The sequence below is a fragment of the Balaenoptera physalus genome (assembly GCF_965194825.1).
Source record: "Balaenoptera physalus genome assembly, chromosome: 16".
In the NCBI taxonomy this organism is placed as follows: Eukaryota; Metazoa; Chordata; class Mammalia; order Artiodactyla; family Balaenopteridae; genus Balaenoptera; species Balaenoptera physalus.
This window is the reverse complement of record NC_138898.1, coordinates 23,319,843-23,344,825: the sequence shown is the minus strand read 5'-3', so window position 1 is coordinate 23,344,825 and position 24,983 is coordinate 23,319,843. Positions and strand designations below refer to the sequence as shown.

The window sequence follows — 24,983 nt, the reverse complement described above, 5'->3', positions numbered from 1 at the left end:
CACTGGGCACTGCATGTTCAGAGGGCCCTGGGCCATGTGTGAGAAGACTGAGGCGCCAGCCTGAAGCTCTGTTCCGTGTTGCATGACCGCCCCTCCGCAGAACAGCATGGTTCTGTGCTCGCATGTTCGGCAGCTCGGTTTACCCCTAACGTGCACTCCCGGGCGCTTTAACCCTGTGATCCCATCTCTTGCCTGAGGTCAAGTGATGACAGGCAGTCTGGTCCTACTCGACTCCTCCTCCCCCTGTCTGTGTTGCATGGCACCTGCAGAGACCGTGTGCTTGTGGACTCATGGGGGCGCCTGCCGCCTGCTCTGAAAGCCAGATGGTGTTTTCTGATCCCGGCCCTGGCTCCTCTCCGCAGGGCCTGGGGTCTTGGGGTAGCGGTGGAAACTCCTAGAGAAGAGGAAACGTCATCACCTGGGGGACACAGGGGTAGACTGCGTCTGGGCGTCTCTGCTCCCTGTCCTTCTTTCAGAGGATCTTTGTTCACATTATTCCTTTGCTCTCCCACGTCTTCCAGCCCCAGCTACCTCCCACGTTCCAGGCATTGAAACAGGAGCTCATCTACTCTGGGCTTTCACTCCATGCTGTACCCTCTGGAGAAGGTGTCTCCTCCCTTTCTCTGCCTTGCAAACTTGTCACGTTCCAGGGCCAAGTTCAGATAGCACTTACCTAGCAAACGCTTTCCTGACAACCCTGGGCAGAAGTGTTGCTCCCTGCTCGGCCCCCTCGCTCTGCAATGCTTCTGCTTCCAGCGGTATCACAAGTAGTCAGGTTACTGGCTGACAGGTCTGCTTTCCTACCAGGTGGCAGCTCCACTAAGCTTGCACATTCCAGGCACTAATAATGATTAACTGAATGAATGGCTAGATCTCTGAGTTACAACCATCTAGAAGAATCCCCTCTTAACCACCCTCCCAACAAGCTAACTTTCATTCATTCAGCTCACATATGTTAGCACCTGCTGTGTGTATAGCCATGAACTAGGTTCGATGGAGGACTCAGAAGAAACTAATCATTTAACATAAGACTTCTGGAGGAGGGGTTGGAAACTGGTGGCCCTGGGCCAAATCTAGCTGGCAGATGTGTTTTCTTTGACTTTGATTTAAAAATCAGGACATTGAATACAAAATCCAGGGATTTTTTTTTATATCATTAAAAAAAAAAATCAGATGATCCGGTCACTCAGGCCAAACCTGAGTGGACCCCATGTGCTCTCCAGTTCACCCCGGTCCTCAACAAGCCGGCCTCACTCGTTTACATCTCCTGCCTGGCCCCCCCGCCCGGGCCTGCAGGTGTGACTCCTTCTCTAAAGAACAGTTCAGAGAAAGCAGCTGGGAGGTGGTGGCATAACCACTGAAGTCATTCAGGACTATGTATATCAGGAAAATGCTGAGTGTGGGGCCCGGCACAGAGCATGTTAATTGAATGGTGAACGTTCTCTTAATGGTAGCCTGAAACCCAGCATGCAGCCACCACGAGGTGGTATGGCGACAGGGTCACGGGCAGGCTGTCCGGGTGCTGCTGGTGGTTCTGGCTCCCCTCTTGGGCTGTTTGTCTGTGACATCACACCAGGCCTCTTTGGCCCTGGCCTTCGACCCCCTCTGGAGACTTGGTCAGCGGCAGTGGTGGGAGATAACCTGCTGACCCTACGCTGCAGTTGCCTGTGAGTAGGAGTCGTGCCGGGGCTTGAGATACAGAGTGTTCTTCCCTCATCTGCCTACAGCCCGTGAAAACGGAAACCATGACAGTCAGCAGCCTGGCTATCAGGAAGAAGATCGAGCCGGAGGCTGTACTGCAGACCAGAGTTGCCACTGTGGACACCACCCAGGTAACCTGTGCCTTCCTGTGCACGCTGAGCCTAGGTACTGGGCATTTAAGGGTGGGGTCCCCATCATGGCCAAGCCCCTTGGCCAACTCTTGCTGCCTTGGCTCCCCCGGAGCCACCATTTTAACCCTGATGCTCTTCTGAGCTTCACTGTCCTCCCTGAGCTCCGGGTGTGGGTGGTGGGATGGGTTCTTATCCTGGGCAGATGACACCTCTTAAAGCCTCAGTGTTCCCATCTGTAAAATGGGGAGGGTTATCTCCCTCATCCTCCTGGGGGTGTTATAAGGACTAGCGGTTAGTGGATTAGACCATGGCTTTCAGATTGCTTGAAGGAGGTGGAGAGGTTTCTTAAGATATCCCAGGGGAAGAGGAGCGAGAACCCAATTCAGCTTGGGTCAGAGCAGCTCACATTGGGTCACTTTTTTGTGTGTGCATGGGGGTTCCACATCAGATTGACAAAATGAACAAACTGAAAAAAAAGATAAAATGTCCTTTGTCTTAGCGAGATGAAACATACTCAGTCCCCTGGAGAAGCTGTTGTAAATAGACACAGGTGCATTACTTACAGTGCATTTCCTAAGTTCCTTTTGTGGCTTTTAAGCTTTGAAAATGGAGACTAAGGGTCTGATAGATGCCCTCTTGGTTCTTTCTGGCCAGAGGAACCGCAGTGCTGGGGACTTTTTTGCCCTGGAGACCAGTCTTTGTCTTAAGAACTAAGGAAAGATGTAAATCTACAAAATGTGGGCAACTCTGTCATTTCCAGAATTTTTTCTCTCACTTTTATAACATGCATAGAGGTTTATGAGGCTGCTAGTGCAGCTGTCAAGACTCTTGAGTTCTGACAAGCTGTGTGACCCCGGGGCATCTTACTCCCTCTCTGCTCTATTTTGTTTTAGTAACGTGTGTTGGTTTTGTTTTTATACAGAGAAATACAAAGAAAACTAAAAATGGCCCCAAATTTTACAGCTCAGTAACCCCTATTGACATCAAAACAAAATAACAACAAAATATTCACAGTTATGAAATTCAAACAGAACAAAATGAATTTTTTTCTTGTGAGTCCTCCCAGAAAAAAGATATATGCACATACCAACATATGTCCTTATATCTCTAGGTATTTAAATTTTTTACACAAAAGAGATCATTCTCTTTTACACTTTACCTTTTTCCTTTTTTAAATAAATTTATTTATTTATTTTATTTTTGGTTGCGTTGGGTCTTTGTTGCTGCGCACGGGCTTTCTCTAGTTGCGGCGAGCGGGGGCTACTCTTCGTTGTCGTGTGTGGGCTTCTCATCGCGGTGGCTTCTCTTGTTGCGGAGCACAAGCTCTATGTGCACGGACTTCAGTAGTTGAGGCATGTGGGCTCAGTAGCTGTGGCTCGAGGGCTCTAGAGCGCAGGCTCAGTAGGTGTGGTGCACAGGTTTAGCTGCTCCACGTCATGTGGGATCTTCCTGGACGAGGGATCGAACCCGTGTACCCTGCGTTGGCAGGCGGATTCTTAACCACTGCGCCACCAGGGAAGTCCCTACCTTTTTTTCTTATTACTTACCTTGGAGATCACTCCATGTTGGCACATGTGGCCCCACCTCACTCTCCTTGTTCCCCCTTAGGAGTGGATCCTGATTTAGCATGCCTTTATCACCCATCAATGGACCTGTGATGGTTTTTGTCTTTTGCAGTTAATGTTGAATGCTGCAGTGAACTTTTTTGTTCAGACTTCCTGGCGAAATTTTCAAAGTTTATGCCTGAAGGGTGAATCTCTAGCAATGGGCTCGCTCAGTCAAAGAATACAGGCATTGAAATTTGGATAGAATGTATCAAATTATCTGGGATTATTTTCCCTTTGTGAAATAAAATGATTGGAATGAGCTGGAGGACCTGTGAGGCCCCTTTGTAGTTTGGTCTGTGTGTGGACGTACCCCCTCCCCAAGTGCATGTTTGCTCACACTGCCTGTCACTTGGTACCTGGGGATGCCACGAGCCCAGGTGGCAGATGTTGCAGGCGTATCTGGCACTCTCTCTCTCTCTCTCTCTCTTCCCTCTCTAATAACTCCTCCTCTGGCCAGCAGGTTGACGGGACTGCCCCAGGGGGTAAGGAGTTCATAACAACTACTCCCTCCATCACCACGGAGACCATATCAACCACCATGGTAAGTAGGACCCGAGACCTCCCTCTCTGACCAGCCCCATTGCCCCTGAAACAGCCAGATAACAAGCTAACCTCGCCAGCTATGGCAGGAAGTCCTCATCCGCCCTCACAGCATCAGGTGTGGCACACACAGTCAAACTTTCTTTGTCTGACACACAGTCAAACTTTTATTGACTGGCCACAGGACATCCAGTCAGACCTGTTTTGCAAATTGAATAATGTAGGAGGTGGCATCCCTGAGTCTCAGTCATCTGGACCATCTCAGCTACGGCAGGGATAAAGAGAGGATGGTACTATTTGATTAACTGACTGTCGGCAACACAGGAGGATTGTGCCTGAAAGTCCTCCCTGAGTGAGGTCCATCCTCCTGGCAGCCATGGCTCAGGATTTGGGACTGTGTCTTGAGGGACCCTGTGGTTCTGCTACCTATTTGCTGCCTGACCCATGAAGGAAGGTCTTTAGGTGTCCTCATCTGTAAAATGGGAGTACTCCCCATTCTGCCTGGTTCACAGGCTCTTAAGAGAGTTCAGTAACATCAGATTCTTCAAATGATGACACAGCACAGCTAGCATTCAGCCACAGATTATGATACCATGCAGTGCGCTCATGGGGTAAAACCAGAGCTGTGAAGTGGATGCTCTTTTTTCCCACCCTTTACAGATGAGGAAAATGAAGTTCAGAGAGGTACAGTGACTTACCCAAGGTCACACAACCAATACGTGGTAGAGCCAGGTCAAACCCAGGCATTCTGATTCCGGAAGCCCCACTGTCCACCTCAACCACTCTGCTCCCTCATCCTGACTGTTGTGAACAGTGGCTGCGTGGGGCTGGGGCTGGGGCTGGGGCCGAGCAGGTATCAGTGCCTGGACCAGAGCTGTCTTGAGCTGTGGGAGGTTGTTTTCAAATGCTTTCTCTTGCCAAACCCCTGATATGCACATAGGAAGAAAATTACATTAATTTAGACTACCTAGCAGGAAGGTTTTGAGTAAACAAAGATTTTAAGAGAAATAAGCCCGAACCAGTTACCAGCGTGCACACTCTCCCCTGGTCACTCAGTTCCTCCTCTCCCCTCACCCCTTCACCACGTGGCATCAGGATGCTTATCGGGCTAAATGTAAATTCGTACCGTGGTGAGCAGGCAGTCATATCATTCATTTACTCATCCATCCATCCATCCATTCATTTGTTCTAAAAACATTTCTTAATCTCTACTCTGCCCAGTATGGGGAGTTGAAGAAAAGATACTGCCTGTTAGAACTCATTCATCAAAATAATAATCACAGGCACATCGAATGGGCTGTGCCTTTGTGTTTAGGTCCTGGGCACACAGTGGTGAACAAGGTCCAGCTCTCCCACTTCCTGGCTGGATGACCTTGGGCAAGTTACCCAAACCTTTCCAGACCTCAGTTTCCACTTCTGGAAAATGGGGTGAGGGGAAATAATAGCATATCCCCCAAAGGGCTGATGTGAGGCTAAACTAAGGTAATCTATGCAAAGCCCTCCAAAGAGTGCCTGGCACATTACAAGAGGTCTGTAAATGTGAGTGGCCGTTATTTTTTCCTGCCTTTCCTAGGGGGCATAGGGTGTGGAGTGACACTGTAGGAGCTGGGGAAGGCTTTAGCTAGGCGGTGACATCTGAGCTATTCTTGAAGGATAAATTAGGGTGCAGTCACGGGAGGAGGTCTCCTAGGCTGTGGGAACAGCGGATGTAAAGGCAAGGATGTGAAGGAGCATAGCATTTAGGGAAAGGAAGTGGTCAGTGAGGCAAGATGTCAAGCGTGTGGAGGGGGAGCAGGGGGAGAAGAGGCTGGAAAGGAAGGCTGGGCCAGGGCTTGAAGGGCCTCGAATGCCACGTATGAAATTCCAACTTCATCCTGGAGACCATGGAGAATCACTTCGACTTTTTAAGTAGGGGCATGATGTCATCAGATATGTGTTTCTGTGTTTTAGAAAGATTACTCTAGCAGCCCATGTGGAACATGCCTGGAGCAAAAAATTCCTTCCCTTGGGGGCGTGGGTCCCTTTTTTTACTCTCCTTCCTTCCTTCCCCTCCTCCCTCCTTCCCTCCCTCCTTCCTTCCCTCCTTCCTTCCTTCAGCAAATATTTACTGAACACCCACGATGTGTGAAGTAGTGTGCCAGGCGCTGTGAATCCAGCTCTGCGGGAGACAGACAGCATCTCTGAGCCCACATTCTACTGGGAGAGACGGGAAGAGCAGGCAGGGAACTAGTTTAGGGGCGGGGGCGGGGCCAGGGTGCGAGGAGTTGGAGGCTGACCAGGAGGTCAGGGTTGAGGGTGCCTGGAGGGAGGAAAGTACAGGATTGGGTCACTGGTAGAACGTTCAGGTGATAGGAGGAAAGACGGGCCGCGACGCCGCTCACCAGCCCCGCTGGTCTCCGAGCGAGCGCGGCCCTGGGAACCTGTTAGAGAGGAAATTCCCAGGCCCCGCCCCAGACCTACTGACTCAAAAGCTCCGGGGCGGGGCCCAGGGGTCTCTGTTTTCACAAGCCCTCCAGGTGACACCCCTCAAGTCTGAGAAGCGCTGATAGGAACTAGGAGCACAGAGTGGGGGTTGCTCTTTAGCGGCACGTGTGTGTCGGGCGTGGGAGGCAGCGAATTCCATTCTGGGTCTGATGAGTCTGAGGCGCCTGGGGGACGTTTCCAGGGGAAAGTGTCTAGGAGACATTGGTTTTCAAGTCTAGGGTTCAAGAAAGAGCTGAGCTACAGATAAAGCGAGAGGAGACAGTGGCCTCGATGAGGCAGTGGAAGCCTTGAGTGGCTGAGGCGGCGCAGAGAGGGGCGACGAGGAGGAGAGCCCGGAGTCCGCCGGAGGAAGGGCCGGGGGCGGAGATAGCGGTGTCACCTTAGCCACGGAGAGGGGCTGCGCCTCCTAGAGGCGGGAGAGGGGACTGGCTGAAGATACAGGAGAGGCAGGCGGAGCAGCTGGCACCTTGTTCTGGAATGACCTGTGTCTCCATCAGTGTGAACGTGGAGGTGAGGCTTTTCCGGGAAAGAGGGGTCAATGGGAGAAGAAGAAGCTTGAGGGGAGAAGGGCCTGGAGGGACAATAGGATTCAAAGGGGCTAGTGGCTATTTCCTACCCTGGGAGAAAGGAAGCATTGAGCCCAGAAGGCTGCCCTTTTAAGGCCTGCTGCTGGGCCACATTCTGGGACTGCCTCTGAGAAAGTAAGTGCCTTGTGGATGGAATGCCAGGTAACCAGGTCACTGACAGCCTCAGCTGGAGGCAGGCCTCGGGGAAAGGTGGGGCGAAGACAGAGGGCTTCTGTCCTCACCCGTCCCCTGGCAGGCAGAGGTCCAGATCTAGTACCCTGCAGCCCACTGGGGAGCTGCAGAATGGACACTGCTTCTGGGCCCCTGGACAGACAAGGCTGAGCCCTGAGATGGGGCAGGAAGTAGGAGGTAGAGGCCGGCAGCTGGGCCCCTTCCAGATGTGGGCCAGTAAGTCTGGGACCAATTCCAGGAGTATCTAGCAGTTAGACTCCAAGGTAGGACCAGGAGAGCTGGCTCAAGGGCAAGTGTTCCAAGGGCAGAGTGGCATGGCAGAAGGAGTGCGTTGAATTTGGAGTCTGACCAACCTGGATCTAAATCCAGGCTCTATCACTCACTTTCAGGAGGGCTTGAACAAGCCACTTAACATGCCCTGACCTTCCAGTTTCTTAACTATAAAACAAGAATATAAAAACAGTTTCCTATGGTTGTTCAGAGGCTTAAATGAGATCATGCATCCTTAACACAGTACCTAGCACATAGCGAGTACTCAGAAAACAGTAGTTAGTATGTTCTTAGTAGTCAGCCTGTACTCCTATATTTACCTGACAGATTTCCGTTTGCAAAGCCCTTTCTCCTCTGTTATCTTCATAATGTCTCTGTGAGAGTGGAACAGGGGACCCCTTTTTAAAAACTTTCTTAAGACTTTATTTTTTGAGAGCAGTTTTCAGTTCGCAGCAAAATTGAGAGGAAGGTACAGAGATTTCCTGTAGACCCCCTGCCCCGGCACACACACAGCCCCCACCACCAACCCGTTATCAACACCCCTACCAGGATGGGACATTTGTTACCACTGATGAGCACACACTACAGGGGTCCCTTTATGTAGGTGAATCCATGAGCCCCAGAGAGCGGCAGTGGCTCCGTCCGGGTCACGTGGCTGGAACGTGGCAGTGCCAGGACCAGAACCTGGATGTCTCGACTCCTTTGTTAGTGCTTCCAGGGGGCAACACCGCGTCTTGTTCACCACAGTGTCCCTAACGCCAGGCACTCAGTAAATGTTTGTTAAATGAGTGGTAAGTGTGTAAGCATGTGTGTGAGCGAGCGAGGGATGAACAAGAGCAGACTGGACTGAACGATGCCTTCAGCTCTCTGCTTCTGACGTCACTATTCAATCTTGTGGCCGTGAGAGCTGCATGGCCACGTGCTCGAGCCATCCTGAGGGCCCGCCCACCTGAGACCTGGCCCTCTGAGCACTATTGTTTCCCCAGGAGAACAGTCTCAAGTCCGGGAAGGGGGCAGCTGCCATGATCCCAGGCCCACAGACGGTGGCCACGGAAATCCGTTCTCTTTCTCCGGTAAGTGGGCAGGGCCAGCCCAGGCTAGGGGACTCCAGGCAGAGAATGTGGACGTGGGTCCACAGGTGGCCTGCAGCAAGTACGACGTAGAGCGTGGGAGGCTGCCCCTTTAAGTGCAGCACCAGGAATTGGCATCACATTCAGATGCCCACAGGGCTCCCTGGTCCCCACCAGAGTCTCATCCATTGGTGGTGCCTGTGATGTGACAGCTGTTTTGCATCTGCTCTCCTTACTGACCAGGAGGAACAATGGACTGGGAGTCCAGAAGCTTGGATTCTGGACCCAGCTCTGTTGGTGGCTGCCTCAATTGCCCAAGTCTGTCACTGTGAGGTCTCTTGCAGCTCCTGTGTTCTCCAAATCTGTTGTTTTCATCATTTAGTCCCAGAGAGAGCACATTCCCAGCCCTGACAGGGTGGGGGATTGGGAGGGCTCTGTTTCCACCTTGAATCCCTCTGTTCATTCTTCTAAGATGCCAGGATTCTTAAATTCTAGGGTCTTGTTAGGATTCTGGACCTCAGGGATCTCAGGTCCTAGGAATCGTAGATTCCAGGGTTTGAGGATTTCATGGGTCTAGCATTCTGAAGATTCCAGTATTCCTGAGTTCTTAGACTCAGTGGCTCAAAGCATCTTGGCTTCCAAACTTCACCTTCCTGGGACCCCCCCGCCACCCCGACTCCTCACTTGGTTTACCCCACCCCCGCCCTCCTCCTGCAGAGTCCAGTGTCCTCACCTGAGACCCGGGTGGGGGGTGGTTATATTCTGCAGATCATCGGGAAAGATGTCCTCACCAGCACCTACGGCGCCACCGCGGAAACCCTCTCCACCTCCACCACCACCCATGTTACCAAAGTGAGTAGCAGCAGGATGTCGTATGCCCCCAGCCTGGCTGTGGGGCTCAGGAAGGTCATTGCCATGGCTCTGCCTTGTAACGTGGACAGAGAAGACCTGCAGCGTTCCCAGTTTCTGGAATGCTGTGAGCTTTGTTTTGTGATAAGGGTCGTCCTAGGCGCCCACCTGCCCTTCAGTGTTGACAGCCAGGCTGGGGGGATGAGACCATCTCCTTGGAAGAAATTGTGAACCGTGGCGTTTGCGCCTTATAGATCCTAAGTGCTGGAGGGATTTAGAGGGGGGCGATTGAAGGAAGGCTCAAAGAATGAGGAAGGGTCTTCTGGAAAAAATGGGGTTTGTATAGGGTCTTGGGAAGCCAGGGCGGACTCGTGAGGGAGGATGCAGACGTTCTAAGCCACAGGGAAGATGGGAACAGGAACCGTGTGTTTGCTTATTCATTCACTGAGCAAATGTTAGTGAGCATCAACCTCACGCTGGCCTCTGGGCTGAGGGCTGCTGGAGGGGCTGCAAGCAATGCACACGGGGAAACAGGAGAAGCGGTCTCTGTCAGGAAGAAGCAGCACGTAGGGGACGTAACTGGGAAATTAGGTTGGACTGGAGGTAGGGGAAGCAGAATAGAGACAAAAGACAAATCCCAGGACAAATGTGACAACAGAGGGTCTGAGTCTGAGAGCCATTGGAAAGCCATCAAGGTTTTCAAGATGGGGAGTGACCCAGTGAAAAGGGGTTTAAGGAGAGAAGATTAGGTCCACCAGGATATGCAGGCAGATGGGAGAAAGAAGAGAGAGAGTTATGGAGAGACTAGGGATGGAGGGCCTGGTGCAGGATGCGGGGAGGAAGAGGCAGGGCCAAAGAAGGGAGACATTCCTGGTGAGACAGCCATGACTTAGCCCATGAGGACAGAGGGCTGAGGACAGGCTGGCCAGCATGTCCATGCCTGAGTGGCCAGGGCCCAGGACAGGGATGGAGGCCAGGGAGTCAGGATGGGTTGGAGGTTTTGCTCAAGCATCAAAGGAGGAGTCTGGTAGGCAGCGCTGGCCCTTGATGAGCAGAGACTGTCCCAGCCCTGCCCGCTCCCATGCAGCACGGTCCCCAGAAAGCACCCACTCCTACCAAAAGCGTCAGTGAGCAATGATGACGTCACTGAAAGCTTTATGGGAAGGTGTTCCATCACACACCCCACTGCATACAGCTCAGATAACTCTTCTTCCCAAAGTCCCTCCTAGCCCTGCCCACTGGGAGCCCCCCTCTTATTTCTGTCCACTCCTGACCCCAGCTGGGGTTTCCCTTAGCCCCCACCCGCCTTTAATATGCCAAGCAAGTAGATCCTGCCCCATCTTCTACTTCTAAACTTGCACTCGAGCCCCATCCCTTCAGAAAACAGTGGCGGTTTTAAGCATATGTATAAGCACCATCAATGCAGTTTTCTAGTATTGTTTGAAGTCATTTAAAGTAGAACCTTGTCACCATTCACATTTCATTCATGTGTTCATTCAACAAATCCGCATTTGGCACCTGCCCTGGTCAGGTTGGACAGGGGAGTGGGGGAGGAGGGGATCCAGAGATGAGCGAAGCACAGCCCCTGCCCTGATGGGCCCCAGCCTAGTGAGCGAGGCCAGGTCACACACACAGCGTCAGAACAAGGCAGAGAGGCCCAGAACCGTGAGAGATACGAACTTGCCGCTCAGGGAGTACCGAGGCAGGAAGGAGGAAGGATCGCTCACCGGGGTCAGGGTGACAGCATTTGAACCGGGCTTGGAAGAGCTAGAGGGGGCAGCTTGGTAGTTGGGGGAGTGGCGGCAGCCAGGCAGGATGTGCAGTCTGAAGTCCCAAAACCAGAAAAAGGAAAAAACCGAGGGAGCTAGGAGAGAAGGCGACTGCTGGTTCCAGCCTTGCCCTTGAGGGATGCTTTGGACCGGTCCCCTGTCGAGGCTGCTGCCCCAGCAGGACCCAAGGCTGACCTCACCTCCCTCTCCCTCTGCAGACTGTGAAAGGAGGATTTTCTGAGACGAGGATCGAGAAGCGGATCATCATCACCGGGGACGAAGATGTCGATCAAGACCAGGTATGGGGATGCGGAGCATGGCTCCCAGTGGCACTGCCCAGGCCCCAGGCCCTCCCGTACTGGTTTACCTATGGATGGCTGCATTTGTGAGCAGAGATGCCCACTTCCTACTGACCCTGTCCAGAGGAGAAGCCCTCAAGGGAGGGGCACTGAATGGGAGTCAGAAGGAGCCAGAAGACCTGAGCTGTGGCCTCTCCCCTTAACTCCTGGTCCTCAGCTGTGCGCTGGAGGAGCCTGTTGGTCTCCATGGCCTCTCCCGTATTCCACATGCTCTGACTCCTCACTTTGCCGTTCTTGTCCTCCAGGCCCTGGCTTTGGCCATCAAGGAGGCCAAACTGCAGCATCCTGACATGCTGGTAACCAAAGCTGTCGTATACAGAGAAACAGACCCATCCCCAGAGGAGAGGGACAAGAAGCCGCAGGTGAGGCTCGTGGGGCTCAGCAGCCGGGAGACGGAGGAGAGAACGAGGTCCTCCGAGGGGCATTTCCATTTGAGGACCCACCAAGAGGCTTGGTCCCCAGCACAGCTCTGACCTCCCCAACCTTCCTGGTTTGGGGCTCCAAGTGGAGAGGTAGCTCCCTCAGATACGACGAATCAGAGTGCAGAGGGGAAGGAAGGCTGGTTCCTTGGTTTCTCTGGGGTTTCAGGCTCCAGACACAGAAAAGTAAATCCAGAAGTGGTCAGAACAGGGGAGAGAGAATTGACAGTGGGTACTGAGGTGTGACAGACAGAGACAAGCGTACCCTCACTGGCCATTGCCTGTAAGCTGGAAGTCAGAAAAAGTCCTGCCAGGCCCAGGGCCACATTCCTGTCCCTGACTCTCTGTCTCCATCACCGGTCACTGGACGTTGCCAGGGAGGAATTTTTTTTTTTTTTTTAATTGAAGTATAGTTGATTTACAATGTTGTGCCAACTTTATTTAATTTTTTAATTTTTTAAATTGAAGTATAGTTGATGCCAAGGAGGAATATGATGGCCAGAGCCCTCGATCCCATCTGTCTTGCTAGATTGGAAACCCTTCTCAGGCCACCTGAGGCGAGAACCTTAGGGACCCCAATCCTTATTCTTTCCACTGAAGGGCTATCAGTGCCTTCGTGAATAAGAGGAATGAGATGGTGCTGGAGCAGAGAGGTCTTTTAGCAGCTGAAATTGGGGGAAGCTGGGGGAAGGGTTCTGGCCCCTCTAGAAATTTACTGAATTTTGTCAGACCAATAATAACAAAATCTCACAGACATTGAATTGAGTGAAATAAGTCAAACACAAAAAGTACATACAATGTGAGTGCATTCATAGGAAGTTCAAAAACAGGCCAAACTAATCAGCGATGATCAAAGTCTGAATATCGGTTCCTTCTGGGATGTGACATTGACAGGGAAGAGCCACAAAGGGAACTTCTAGGGTGCTGGAAATGTCAGCGTCTTGAACTGGGGGAGTTGCACGGGTGTGTATATATGTAAAAATGGGTCAAGCTCCACACTTAGATTTGTATACTTTACTTACTTCATACCATATACCTCAATGAAAAATAAATGCATTTCAAAGTCCCCCACAAACAGCAGGTCTCCCTTTTGTCCTCTTCCCTGATGAAGAAACCCAGTGTTTTCTAGAAAGATACAGAATGTTTCTTTCTCATCCTTTGATTACCACCCCCTTCGTGTCAGAAGGAAAAGCACTGAATTTCCTGCAGTGATGGAAATGATTTTCTGTGCTGTGCAGTGTAGGAGCCACTAGCTGCACACGGCTGTTGAGCACTTGAAATTGGCTAATCTGAAATGAGATGTACCTTGAGGGTAAAATAGGTACCAGACTTTAAAGATTACATATGGAAAAAGGAGTATAAAATAGCTCAATAATTTTTATATTGATTACATGTTAAATGATAATGTTTGGATATATTGGGTTAAGTAAAATACATTATTAAAATTAATCTCACCTGTTTCTTTTTACTCTTTTTCATGTAAATTAAAACATTTGAATTTTTAGAAATTAAAATTTTCTATATAGCTGGAAAATTTTAGAAAACCAGAAATACTAGAAAATTTAGAAAATACTGTCTAGAAAATCTATTATCTAAAAGATTTTAAATTCCGTCTGTGGCTTCATTTCTGTTGGATAGCACTGGTCTAGAAGATGTATAAATTGATCACGGGCAGAGCCTGCCTCCCAGCCTTCCTCAGACTTTCAAGTAAATTGTCACTCCTGTCCTCTCAGTTGCCCAGTTATTGTTGCTTTTTGTCCCCCAGATCTCAGAGTGGTAGAGCGTAGGTCACTTGCCAAGCTGGTGCTGGGCTGGCAGTATCACCTGGGGAACACAGATACTAGAAAACTATTGCCATAAAGTCTGACTTGGAAGTGCTGGGCCAGGACCTGGGAATCTTTATTTATACGTTGGTCCTTAGGAAGTCCATGTGCAGCCAGGTGTAGGAGCCACTGATGCAAAGAGCTCTGTGCTGGGAATCAGGACCTGACTCCAATCCCGGCCATCCTGCTGACTTGGCTGTGTGGCCATTGGGGTCTCAGTTTCCTCATTTGCAAAAGGAAGAGATGGACAAGCCCCCTTCCAGTTATGTACAGTCCTCTGGCTGTTTGTTTGCTTTCCTAGCTTCTCGTATCTTCTCCATTCCCCATCTCACTCCTCCTCATCTTTCCTGGGGCATTCCAGCCAGCCCCCCAGGCTCCTGCCTGCCCGTGTTCCCTGGCCATTTGGAGCTCTCGTCCCAGCCTCCACGTCCTGCCCACCCCATGCAGTCTTTCACATCTGCCCACCTCACTGCTCCCTTTGAGGTCTCATTCCCTTCTCCTCGCCCCTCTTTTAGTCCTTTCTTTGCTGCCATTGTCGCACACATCACCACACACCCTCTCTCTCTCTTTTGGATCCTTCTGTAAAGGTCACCTTGTTATGTTATCCTGGAGAAACAGAAGTTTCTCCCTTGCCTTTTCTGCCCACCTGCTTTCCCGTTAGTTATCGCCAAGTAGGAACCACCTCTGACTTTTAATATAGTCAGACTCACTACTTCTGGGGGAGAGGTCTTCTCTGAATTAGAAAACTCTTTTTTAAAGTACTTGAAAAGTGTTGGCTTGATGGATGGATGCATCTTGGCACCCGGGATGATAGTCCTGACTCGAGTCTCGGTCCTGACCGTTATTAGCTGCGCAACTTTGAGCAAGCTATTGAACCTTCTCGGCCTGTGTTTCCTCATCAGCCAAATGACAATGACAATGACATAGTAACAACTGCCGTAACTTATGGAGTCCTTACACTCTTCCAGGCACCTGGCTGTGCACTAGGCACAGTACTGTCACCTGCTCATTCATTTTACAAAGAAGGGAACTGAAGCTCTGAGATGTTAGGCGATTTGCTCACAGATTTGGAGCTGGGAACACAAAGAATTGGTTAGAGAGTCAAACCTCATCTGTTAGACCCCAAAGCTGCCTTATGGCCTTAATCTCCTGACCACGCTGACTGTTCGCAGTATCTATCTCACAGGGTTACTGAGATCATACATCTACAGTAGTAAGCACCGTGCCTGGCACATAGTAAGTGCTCAATAAGAGTTAATTATGACTATCATTACTATTAACACAAAGTAAGCTAACAAAATGCTGCCTGTTTGGACTCTGCTGTAATAAACAGAAGAATACATGATCATACAGTATTGTTTAGATGTCCCCGGTCCTTCTGAAGTGTCTATGGGCTTTAGAAGATATCCCACAAACCCAGAATCATGTTTACACTGAGTTTTGGGCAGGCACTTTATTAATCGATGAGGAAACTTAAGGTGAAGCCGGCACTGTAAGAAAAAATCCTCAGAAAGTAGCAGAATGGAGTAGAAAGAACACACCTAGCTTTGGACTCAGAAAGTGTGCCCAGAGGAACCTGCCTGGGCCTCAGTTTTCTAATCTACAAAATGGAGCTAATCTACAAACTGGAGCTGCTGTAATAATTAAACAACATCTATGAGTGTCAGAGTCCTCTCAGGCTGCTATAACAGAACACCGTAGACTGGGTGACTTAAACAACACACACTTAATATCTCACAGTTATGGGGTCTGGGAAGTCCAAGGTCAAGGTGCCAGCCAGTCTGGTTCCTGGTGAGACCCTCTTCTAGTTTGCAGACAGCCATCTTCTCTGTGTCCTCACGAGGTGGAGAGCAGAGAGAGAAGTTATCTCTCTCACGTCTCTTTTTATAAGGGCACTCATCCTATTTATGAGTGCCTTCTAAAGGCCCCGCTTCCATATACCATCACCTTGAGGGTTAGGGCTTCAACATGTGAATTTCAGGGGGACATAAACATTCAGTCCATAGCAATGATGTACCAGGTGGTATCTCACATACAGAAGGTGCTCGGTGATGTGAAACTGCTTCCTTGTCCCAGTAGTTTTGTCATGTTGAGGGGTTGATGAGAGCCCTGAGCAAGTCAGACCCTAAACTTCTATCACCAGCCTGGTGCACGAGGCCCTGTTTCCACGTGGGCATCCGTCTTGCCAGTCTTCATCTTCTCTCCCCTGCCTGAATCCTCCAGGAACACCTGTCCCTGCTCCAGTAGATTTCTTTATGAAGTTCTTCCTCCTTGAAGTTCTTGCTGTGAGTGTGAAATCACGCCCATCTTACAGTCTTCTCTTCTCTCCCTGCAACTCAACAGGCCAGATGTGTGGCTTCTGCTCCATCTTTGTTCCCTGGCCCGTCTCCTTCAGGCAAGACCTGTCTCCCAAACATTGCCAGCAAGAGGGCAGCATCCAGCCAGCTTCCCAGAGCTTTCTTACTTTCAAATTTTTAATTAAATGGAGGTGGGGATGACCTATTCCAAAGCAGGAGCCTAGGGTTCTCGTCTTGTTTCTGCCACCAACTTGCTAAGTCATTGAACCCTCTGGGCCTCAGTTTTCCCATTTGTCAAATGAGCTGAGAAGGATCAAATTTCTACAGCTCCGTTAGCACCTGACCATATGTAAGTGGCAAAGGACAGGGACAATATGCCACTTGTTAAATGGTTTGGGGTAGTTGCTGTGTGTCAGTCATGGTGTTGGCCCCTGGAAAGACAACAATAAGTAAAACACAGCCCTTGCCTTCAATGAGATCAAATAGTACGTGGTTAAGTTAACAACAATAGTAATAATAAGAACAGCCGGTATTTACTTGAATCCTCCCTACAACTTCGTGAGGTGGGACCCATTTTACAGAGGGAGCAACTAAGGTCTAAAGAGGTTAGGAAACTTGCCCAAGATGACAGAGCTAGTAGACTGTGGAATGGGTTTCGAAACTAGGAGTGTCTGACTTCAGAGCCCATGCGCCTTAACCACTAAGTTTTGGAGTCAAACCTGAGTTAGAATCCAGACTCCAGTTTCTTTACTTAAACACTCCTCTCTGGGGTTTAACCCCCAGGACACAGCAGGCAGTGGCAAACAGAAGGGAAAGACAAAAAAAGAAGATCTGCAATCACGACTAAACATTTCTTAGAACTGAGAGCAGATAGGAAGACAAAATGAAATGAGTATAATCTTAGCTTTCAGTGTTCAAGGAAATTTGGACAGATTTTCCAGCCAAAGTAAAAGACCACCTGCCTGGAAACAACCTAGCAAACATGCATGGCCTTTGGAGTCAGAGAGTCAGACAGAGGTGGCTTCAGTTCTCAGCGGCCACTTTCTTACAAGCTGTGTGGCCTTGGACAAGTCGGTCTATCTTCCTGAGCCATAATAAAGGGCACACGGTAAAGATAGGGAAAACAACCTCTTGCCATGTATTTAAAGATGAATGACAAAAGTTACTAACTCTTCTTGTCCTCCTCCTTCCTTGGCATCTCCTCCCCGCAACGCCTCTGGCTTCAGGAATCCTGACCTCTGTGAAGAGTTGCTGGCGTTTCTGGTCCAACCCAAGCCAGAGAACCGTAAAGAAGGGGCCTTCATTCTGGATTCTCCAACTGAACACTGACGTCCCAGCTGCGACGTACTGTCCCTGATGAGAGACTGGAAAAGGAAAAGCATATATATATAGATATATATAGATATAGATATATATACAGGAAACATCACGTCCTTGCACTGCTGCCGGGGCTGGCCGAGCATTCGGCCGACAGCAACGGCCAACATCTGAACGCCTACATTTCCTGTGCAGACAAATTGAAGAATTGGTAGGATTGTTCAGAAAAAAAAATTATAACAACAATAATCCCTTGCTCCGCCCCCCTCACCCCCTGCCGCGCCTGTCCCACCCCCCCTTGAAGCCCCGCTGAACAACCAAGGCAAGCCAGACCACGCTGATTGTAGAAGTACAATGCGACCCGGGTTCTACACGTTCCATTCAGTGGACGAGCATTCCATTTCTTTTTCTCCTGCGTCTGTTGCCCACTCAAATGCAAAGGAAAACACTTTTGCAGCCAAGCAAGAGAAGCTGCAGCAGCAAGACACGCCCTGTCAAACGTTTTCCAAGAAAGAGAGAAAATTCCCTGCTCGGAAAGGAGGAGGAGGAACACTAGATTCTTATTTTTTGGGTCTTGACACTGGGCTGCAAAATCCACCTTCCTTTCTTCCGCCTCCCCTCCCCGTCGACTGTCACACATCTTGTCAGTCATTTTCTGTCTGGGTTCCCTCCTCCCTCTCCCCCACCCCACCCCCGCCTCACCTTCTGTGTCCTGGTCCTGCTGAGGGCCACTGCAGATGACTCTCATTGGAAGCGAGAAAAAGCAAAGCAAAGCAAGAATGTGAAACCAAGCCACAGGAGGTGAAGTAGACATTGTATGTTATGGGTTCTCATTATGAAGGTGCAGCTCGTAGATTTGTATGGATGTGCTTTTAAGTTATGTATATTACATATAACAGGAAACAAATATTAAAATAAACAGTGCTGGTAAGTATGAAGCTGACATTTTAAAATTATAATTATCTGACTGTGATTGATGTATCCCAAGGTTCCTAGATCTCACCGAACCGACCCTGCCAAGGAGACCCGGACTCTGGCTGTGGGTCGCTCACAGTAGGAGCTGGTTCAGTGTAGAAATACAGTGTGTGGTGTTTGTAATTGATTGATGGGTGGGGAGGGGCGGGGCCCCCAGGTGGAGAGGCAGGGATTTTGGCAAGAAGGAAGCAACACGGGTGTGGTTCAAGATGCCTTCTCCCCGCTGGGCAGTAGCGACCGGGGGCTGGTTTGTGCTCAGGCGTGGGGTCCAGAGTTAGGATTCTGCTGCACAGGTCTCCCGGCTCAGTGCCCCCGCCTCCCTAGGAGGCTTGCCTCCTTTCTCAATCTCTCTTTGTTTTGCCACGTCTTGCCTTTTCCTGACCACATTGTGACAGCTAACTCCCATCCCGAGGGAGGTGACGTACCCAGCTGCCGCGGAAGACGGTGGCTTCCACCTGGCTGTCTGAACACCCCCAGCCCAGTCTTCTCCTTCACCACTCCTGTATTCTGTCTGAATCATTCTCTGCTTCCTGGGCCAAAGCAGCCATGGTAGAGACTGAACACAGGGCAGGCCCTGATAGGTCACAACCGCACTCCCAAAGGCTTCGCCTGCCCCAGAGTAAGCTGAGGAGGATCTACGTATAAGACCCTGGCTTTAGAGACCTCGCCTTCAGTCGGTGTCTGCGCTCTGAGCCTGTGCCCTCGGAGTCCCAAAAATGGCCTTGAGACCACAGAAGCCCTTGGAGAAGACCCCCATCAAAAGCTTGGCATTGCCCTCTGGCACACGTGGGCTTTCCTGACACAAGCTGCTTCCCTGAGCTTAATGAGGCCCCTTCTGAGGGAGTTTTTCCCCACTGCCCTTTAATTTCTCAGTCCCATTTCATTTCCCCCATCCTGCTTCTAAAGCAGGCGATAAATTCACTCAACAAATATTTATTGAGTACTTACTTGTGCCAGGCACTGTCATTAGGCTCAAGGAGAAAGCGAGGGGGGAGCAGAGGGACCTGGGAAGACCCCTGAGCCAGCCTTACATCTCTAACCCCTCTGAGAACACTTCCGAATTCTCTCCAATTATCAGACATTGCCTAGGGATGTCCCAGAGAGGGGCTTGGCTTGCTTATTAGTTACCCCAGTGACACACATGCTTAGCTGCTTAACTGGTGCTGACCTGAGGCAGGACAAGAAACCAGAACAGTGTTTGCCTCTGTGGGCAGAAATGGGATGGAGAGAGAGCGGAGAGAGCCCAGCACCTGGGGCTCGGGTGGCACAGTCAGCCACATCCCCTCCGGGGCAGGCTGGTGGCCCACTCCGACTCCCCCTGAGAGCAAAGGCACACTTTGAATGCACCAGGTTCTTTTTACGGTCCTGGGAGAGAAGCCACAGAGCCTCCTTCCTGTCCTCCTCAGCCTGAGAGCCCCCACTGTTTCTGGGCCAAGAGCTGGAGTGGCTCCACCCTCTCCGGGCCACCTGGAATTGGGCTCAGGCATCCCTGTCTTTGCAGGAACCAGGTGTCCTGAGCACACAGGACATACCTCAGAGAGAGAATATTTGTTCTGGGTTCTGTGCCTGCCTTTAGACCCTAAGTGTGTGGCTTTAGGGCAGGGAAGATGTGACCAGGCTTAGCTTGTGGGCCAGCCAGGGTTTGTGGAGCTCTCCATCCCACAGATGTTCTGACCTTCCGCCGAGAGGCAGGCAGTGCCAGCAGGGAGGAGGGGAGCTGCAAAACTGAAATCTAGGGCAGTGTTTCCTCCCCATCCTCCTCTTCATAGGGAATATAGACGTTTGTCTTGTCTGTCTTCAACCTACTTTTCCTTTTTACATTTCTCATCCTTTCTGTGCCACCTCTCCACCCAGGAGACCATGTAGCATGGTGGAAAAAGTCCTGGAGGGCAGTCAGGAGTTCTGGGTGGCCATCCTGGCTCAACCCCTAACTCACCACGTGCCACTGAGCTAGTCCCATTTCCGCTTCGGGGCCTCAGTTTCCTCACGTGCAAAACGAAGAGGATAAAGCAGAGGCTCTCCATGGCCTTTTGTCACTCTGCCAGCCTACAGATCTTTGTTTTCCCTTCTTTTGCTTTCTTGGGACCTTTTCCATCTGAGGGTATAGGAAGTGCCAAGACCTGTTTCAGTTTTTGAATCCTGCAAGCACATTCCAAGACTGGCCTGAAATTGCATGAACAACATCACTCTAAATATATACATTTTTTTTTTTTTTTTTTTCCAAAAGCACCTTCCCAACCAACTGCGATGCTGTCCTGGTCCTTTTTACTCGCACCCTTCTCTCCTCTCTTGTCCCCGCGCTCCCCCACCTCAGTGCTCCGTGCTGTATGCGTGTGCTCTCTGTTCTTGTATACTCAATAAAAGTGAAATAAATGTGTTTGATGCTGAACCACAAGCTGCCTCGGCATCTCTCTCTCTGTCTCTGACCTAGGCTACCAGTACAAGTTGGCATTGTGGGAAGGGCTAAAGCTGGGTGGAGAGATCCCAACTGGGACACTTTCATTCAACCTACAACACTTTCATTCAAATATTTGCAGATCCCAATGTGGTCCAGGTCTTGGCTTTGGCTTTACACGTACAACAAGAAATAAGACAAAGCCCCTGACCTCCAGGAGCTCACAGGCTAGTGGAGGAAACTGATAATAAAACAGGCGAGCACTCAAAGATGATTCCAGAGTGGTCAGCACCAGGAAGGAAATGCATCAGGGAAGGGGATCGTCACTGAAGGAGACCACTTTAAATAAGGTGGCCAGTTATGGCCTCCCTGAGGACATGATTTTTGAGCTGAATGAAGAGAAAGATCGAGTAAGGTGAAGAACTTGGGTGAGAGCATTCTAGGCAGCAGGAAGAGTAGGCATGCGGACCCAGGACACAGAGGGCCCTGGTGTGTGGAGACACGCTTGAAAGAAGAGCACCGCCATTGGGGTCTTTTCCTACATCCTCATTCATGGGAGCCGAGTGGATAATGTATACAGCAAATGTTGCCATATCCCCATACATGCTACCCGTCCCGACGTTGACATCATTTTTCTTTCAATTGACTCTCTGTAGAAAAAAAAAATTATTTAAAAAGGAAACTATATTACTTCCACAAATGAAAAACTAGCATCACTTGGCAAAGGAAGGAGGTCTTCATAAAAGTAAATGCAAAAATATTAAAATTTAAAAACCATAATCCATGTGAAACCTAAATGTGTCCCTTGGGCTACCTGAGGTGCATGTACCAGCACTTTGCTTTCATTCTACCAGACAACTCACCCCAAACCACCTTTCTTTACTACCCCAAATCTCACAAGCAAGAACCACTGCTAACTCTTTGGTCCATTTTCTTCCAGTCTTTTCTCATGTATATGTATTTTATCAGAGTTGAAGTCACCTTGTACATGCTGTTCTAAACACTTTTTTGGTGGGGAGGCTGTGACGCAAGGCATGCGGGATCTTAGTTCCCCAGCCAGGGATCGAACCTGGGCCCCCTGCGGGGGAAGCCCGGAGTTCTAACCACTGGACCACCAGGGAAGTCCCCCATTCTAAATACTTTTAAAAACTTAAATCCTGAGCATTTCCCTATAACTTCAAACACTAAATACTGTCTTTTCTTTTTAAAGGTAATTCATTAAATGCTACAAAATGCTATGCAGTGAAAAGCAATTCTTCAACTCTCTCCAGACTCCTGTCCATTGTCAGAGGCAATTGCTTCCAGGAGTTTTGTGAATCCTTCCCTGAATTTTCCCTGTAGGTTTCCTTTAGTTATCTGTCACACCTGGGGTCCTGGAATAGGACAAGGTTTGCAAACATTGGGTTCCCACCCACCCTGGATCTGTGTCTCTGTCTCCCATAAATACAGAGTCAGCCTCCAAGCTGCTTAGGAATAACCTGGCTGATTCATTTAGATCAGTGACTCTTAACTTGTCTGTGTGTGTGTGCGCATGTGTGTGACTTTGTCCCTCAAGGAACATTTAGTAATGTTTGGAGATATTTTTGGTTGTCACAGCTGAGAGGTGCTACTAGCGTACAGTGGGTAGAGACCAGGGATGCTGCTAAGCATCCTACAACACACAAGACAGCCGCCCTACAGCAAAGAATTTTCCAGCCCGGAATCTCAGTAGTACCAAGGTTGAGAAACCTGGTCTGGGTGGACATGCAACCCACCAGCTGGGATTCCTGGGCTACCATCTACGGCTCCTGTGCCCATAGTTCAGTGCCCTGAAGTCTCAGAAGATGGTGAGTCCTGCTAGAATAGGGAGCTCTGAAAACAGACCAAGGAGCTCAGCACCTAAGGCTGGAAATGGGGAGGGTTGGGGAGGGAGCTGAGCTTCTTCATGCAGGAAATGGAACTGACATGACAGACAGATTGACATGCATGACTGTGACTGATGGAGGCCATCTCTGGCTAATCCAGCAGCAGCTCATTGTGATCAACCATGACTGCAGGGCCCGGTCTAGTCTGTAACCCACTAAGAGATGAATTTTGACTGAGACAGATTGGCATGCCCAGCTGTCACTGAGGGAGTGTGACAGGCAAGCTAAAGAGCAGCATCATGGGGACAAGAACAGACAGTCACCAGTCAGACCTTGGTTTGCCTCCTAGCCCGGCCACTCTGGCTGTGTAACCTCTTTGAGCCTCAGTTTTCTCTTCTGCACATTGGAATGCTAAGTCTGCTTAGTAGGGTTAGTGCAAGGATTAGAAATCATACTCCAAGTGGCCTGCCCTATGGATTTTGGACTTACCTAGGCAGCCCTCACAATCATGTAAGCCAATTTCTTGTAATAAAGCTCTTATATACCTCCTGTTGGCTCTGCCTCTTTGGTTGAACCCTGACTGATACAACCACCCAGCACAGGGCTAGGCTCCAAAATAGAAGCCATTAATTAATAAAGAATTACCATCATTAATTAAATGCATAATGTATGTATTGAGCTGGGCCTTTGTGCCTGGCTTTGTGCTAGGTTCCAGGAAAACGGTGGAGAACAAGACAGGCAGGTTTCCTCCCTCAAGGTGCGTTTACAGCCTGACTGAGATATTGTACTAGGCCTGCACTGTCAGAGGAGACTAGGTTGTTATAGCTAGAGGGACCGATGTGGTGACTACTGCTGTGAGACTGGTTCTCTCTGGGCTGGGTTTCTGAAGCTCTCCTCTACAGCTGAGTATGGTTGGAATCTGGGACCGGGTGATAACGGGCCAGCTGTGACACTGTCACTCGGATAGAGATCGACTGACCCGGACCACGACTGAGCCTCTGTCTGTGGCTACTGGGCAGTCATGAACTTCACCCCAGCCTCAGAAACCAGGACTGATTGAGACCGAAAAACCATGGCTGGTGGATGTGTTTCTGGAGCGGTATATAAAATGCAACGTTTGATGAAAGTTATTATCCACGGTTCAGAAGCGAAAACCAGTAACTAAAAGTAGCAAAAGGCAATGTTTGATGGGGCGGAACCTGCCGACACGGACCGTTTCTCCCGCGACTGAGAGATCCGCCCGGCCCCTTTTCCTGTTGCTCCAGTCCGGCGCCAGAGAGGGAGAACTTCCGGTGCGCTTCCGCGGTCCCTGAACCTGAGGCAAGACTCAAGTCGGTGAGCGTGGCCTCCTGTGCTCTTTTAACTCCTCTGCTTTCGTTGTCTGTGTGGTCCGGCCACCCCTCTTCCCAGCTCGGGATCGCGGAGGGCCCTGCACTAGGGCACCTAGCGGGGGGAACTGGGACATCCCCGTCTGTGGGCCGGTGGTGGGACCCGCCTGTCTCCACAGGCCTTGCTCCCTGAGAAACCGTCACCAGATACACCGTCGCCAGGACTTCCTGGGGCACCCGCGGTAACTTGCTTTTTTCCGTAACTTTAGAACTTGCGGGCCGGGGGCCTTAGCTCCGCCTGACGTGGTTCTGAGCTACTCTCTGTAACTTCGGCTAAGGTCTTTTCTCCGAACCGAGGCTTTGTTTCGTATCTACAAAATGGGTATCATGCTTTTATTAAACAAATGTTTACCAAGTGTCTAATATGTGCTGGAGATACAAAAGACCCACGTCTCCTGGAGATGACAGCCCTCTATTAACATTTGCAAAATTGCAGCTGTGATAAGTGACATGGAAAGATACAAGGCGCCGTGAGAGCGAATTACAGGAGAACTGACTTAGTCCCGGTCAAAGAAGCTTTACTGAGGAGTTGAATATTGAGCAGAGATCAGAAAAATGATTTGAGAAAGAGGGAAGGGAAGAGTTTTCTATGAGGGAAGCCTCCTGTTTGAGGGTCTGAAAGAGGTCAGTTTGGCTGCAACAGAGAGCGTGTGGGGGAAGCATGGTATGACACAAGCTGGAGGAGTTGCCAGGGACCAGACCACGCAGGCCTTCCTTGTAGGTCATGGTAGGAATTTAGTTTGCCAAGAGCCACATGAGAAGCCTCTCAGAGGATATTAAGTATGGGTGGTGACATGCTTAGATTAGTGCTTTGAGAAGGTCCCTCCAGCTACTGGATGGAGAAGGGATTGAAGGGGCGATCACTCTGTGGGTGAGGGATATGGTAGCTTAGATTAAGGAGGTGGTAGAGAGAAGTGGGTGGATGTGACTTTCTGCCTCCCAAGGCATCTTCTTTGTGCCAGGCCATGTGCCAGCTGCTGAAGATAT

The 24,983-nt window shown here is 50.1% G+C and overlaps 2 protein-coding genes across 40 annotated transcripts in view; both read left to right on the top strand.

The window, feature by feature from the left end:
- Nucleotides 1–20,764, top strand: part of EPB41L1 (erythrocyte membrane protein band 4.1 like 1) — a 136,499-nt gene extending 115,735 nt beyond the window's left edge. For 17 of the 32 annotated variants that reach the window (XM_082430050.1, XM_082430029.1, XM_082430035.1 and 14 more), the window contains 7 exons: nucleotides 1,728–1,832; nucleotides 3,897–3,980; nucleotides 8,478–8,564; nucleotides 9,330–9,413; nucleotides 11,398–11,478; nucleotides 11,784–11,900; nucleotides 17,304–20,764. In XM_082430050.1, coding sequence (XP_082286176.1) covers nucleotides 1,728–1,832; nucleotides 3,897–3,980; nucleotides 8,478–8,564; nucleotides 9,330–9,413; nucleotides 11,398–11,478; nucleotides 11,784–11,900; nucleotides 17,304–17,312 — 567 coding nt within the window. In that variant the 3' untranslated portion in view covers nucleotides 17,313–20,764. The remainder of the gene's footprint in view (nucleotides 1–1,727; nucleotides 1,833–3,896; nucleotides 3,981–8,477; nucleotides 8,565–9,329; nucleotides 9,414–11,397; nucleotides 11,479–11,783; nucleotides 11,901–17,303) is intronic. The other 15 variants (XM_082430052.1, XM_082430034.1, XM_082430047.1 and 12 more) reach the window with 5 other exon arrangements.
- Nucleotides 20,765–23,826: 3,062 nt separating this feature from the next.
- The window catches only part of AAR2 (AAR2 splicing factor), a 70,764-nt gene continuing 69,607 nt past the window's right edge, over nucleotides 23,827–24,983 (top strand). For 4 of the 8 annotated variants that reach the window (XM_082430294.1, XM_082430287.1, XM_082430293.1 and 1 more), the window contains exon 1: nucleotides 23,893–24,178. The gene's annotated coding sequence lies outside the window, so the exon portion shown is untranslated. Of the gene's footprint in view, nucleotides 24,179–24,983 lie in introns of all 8 variants that reach the window. The other 4 variants (XM_082430288.1, XM_082430289.1, XM_082430290.1 and 1 more) reach the window with 4 other exon arrangements.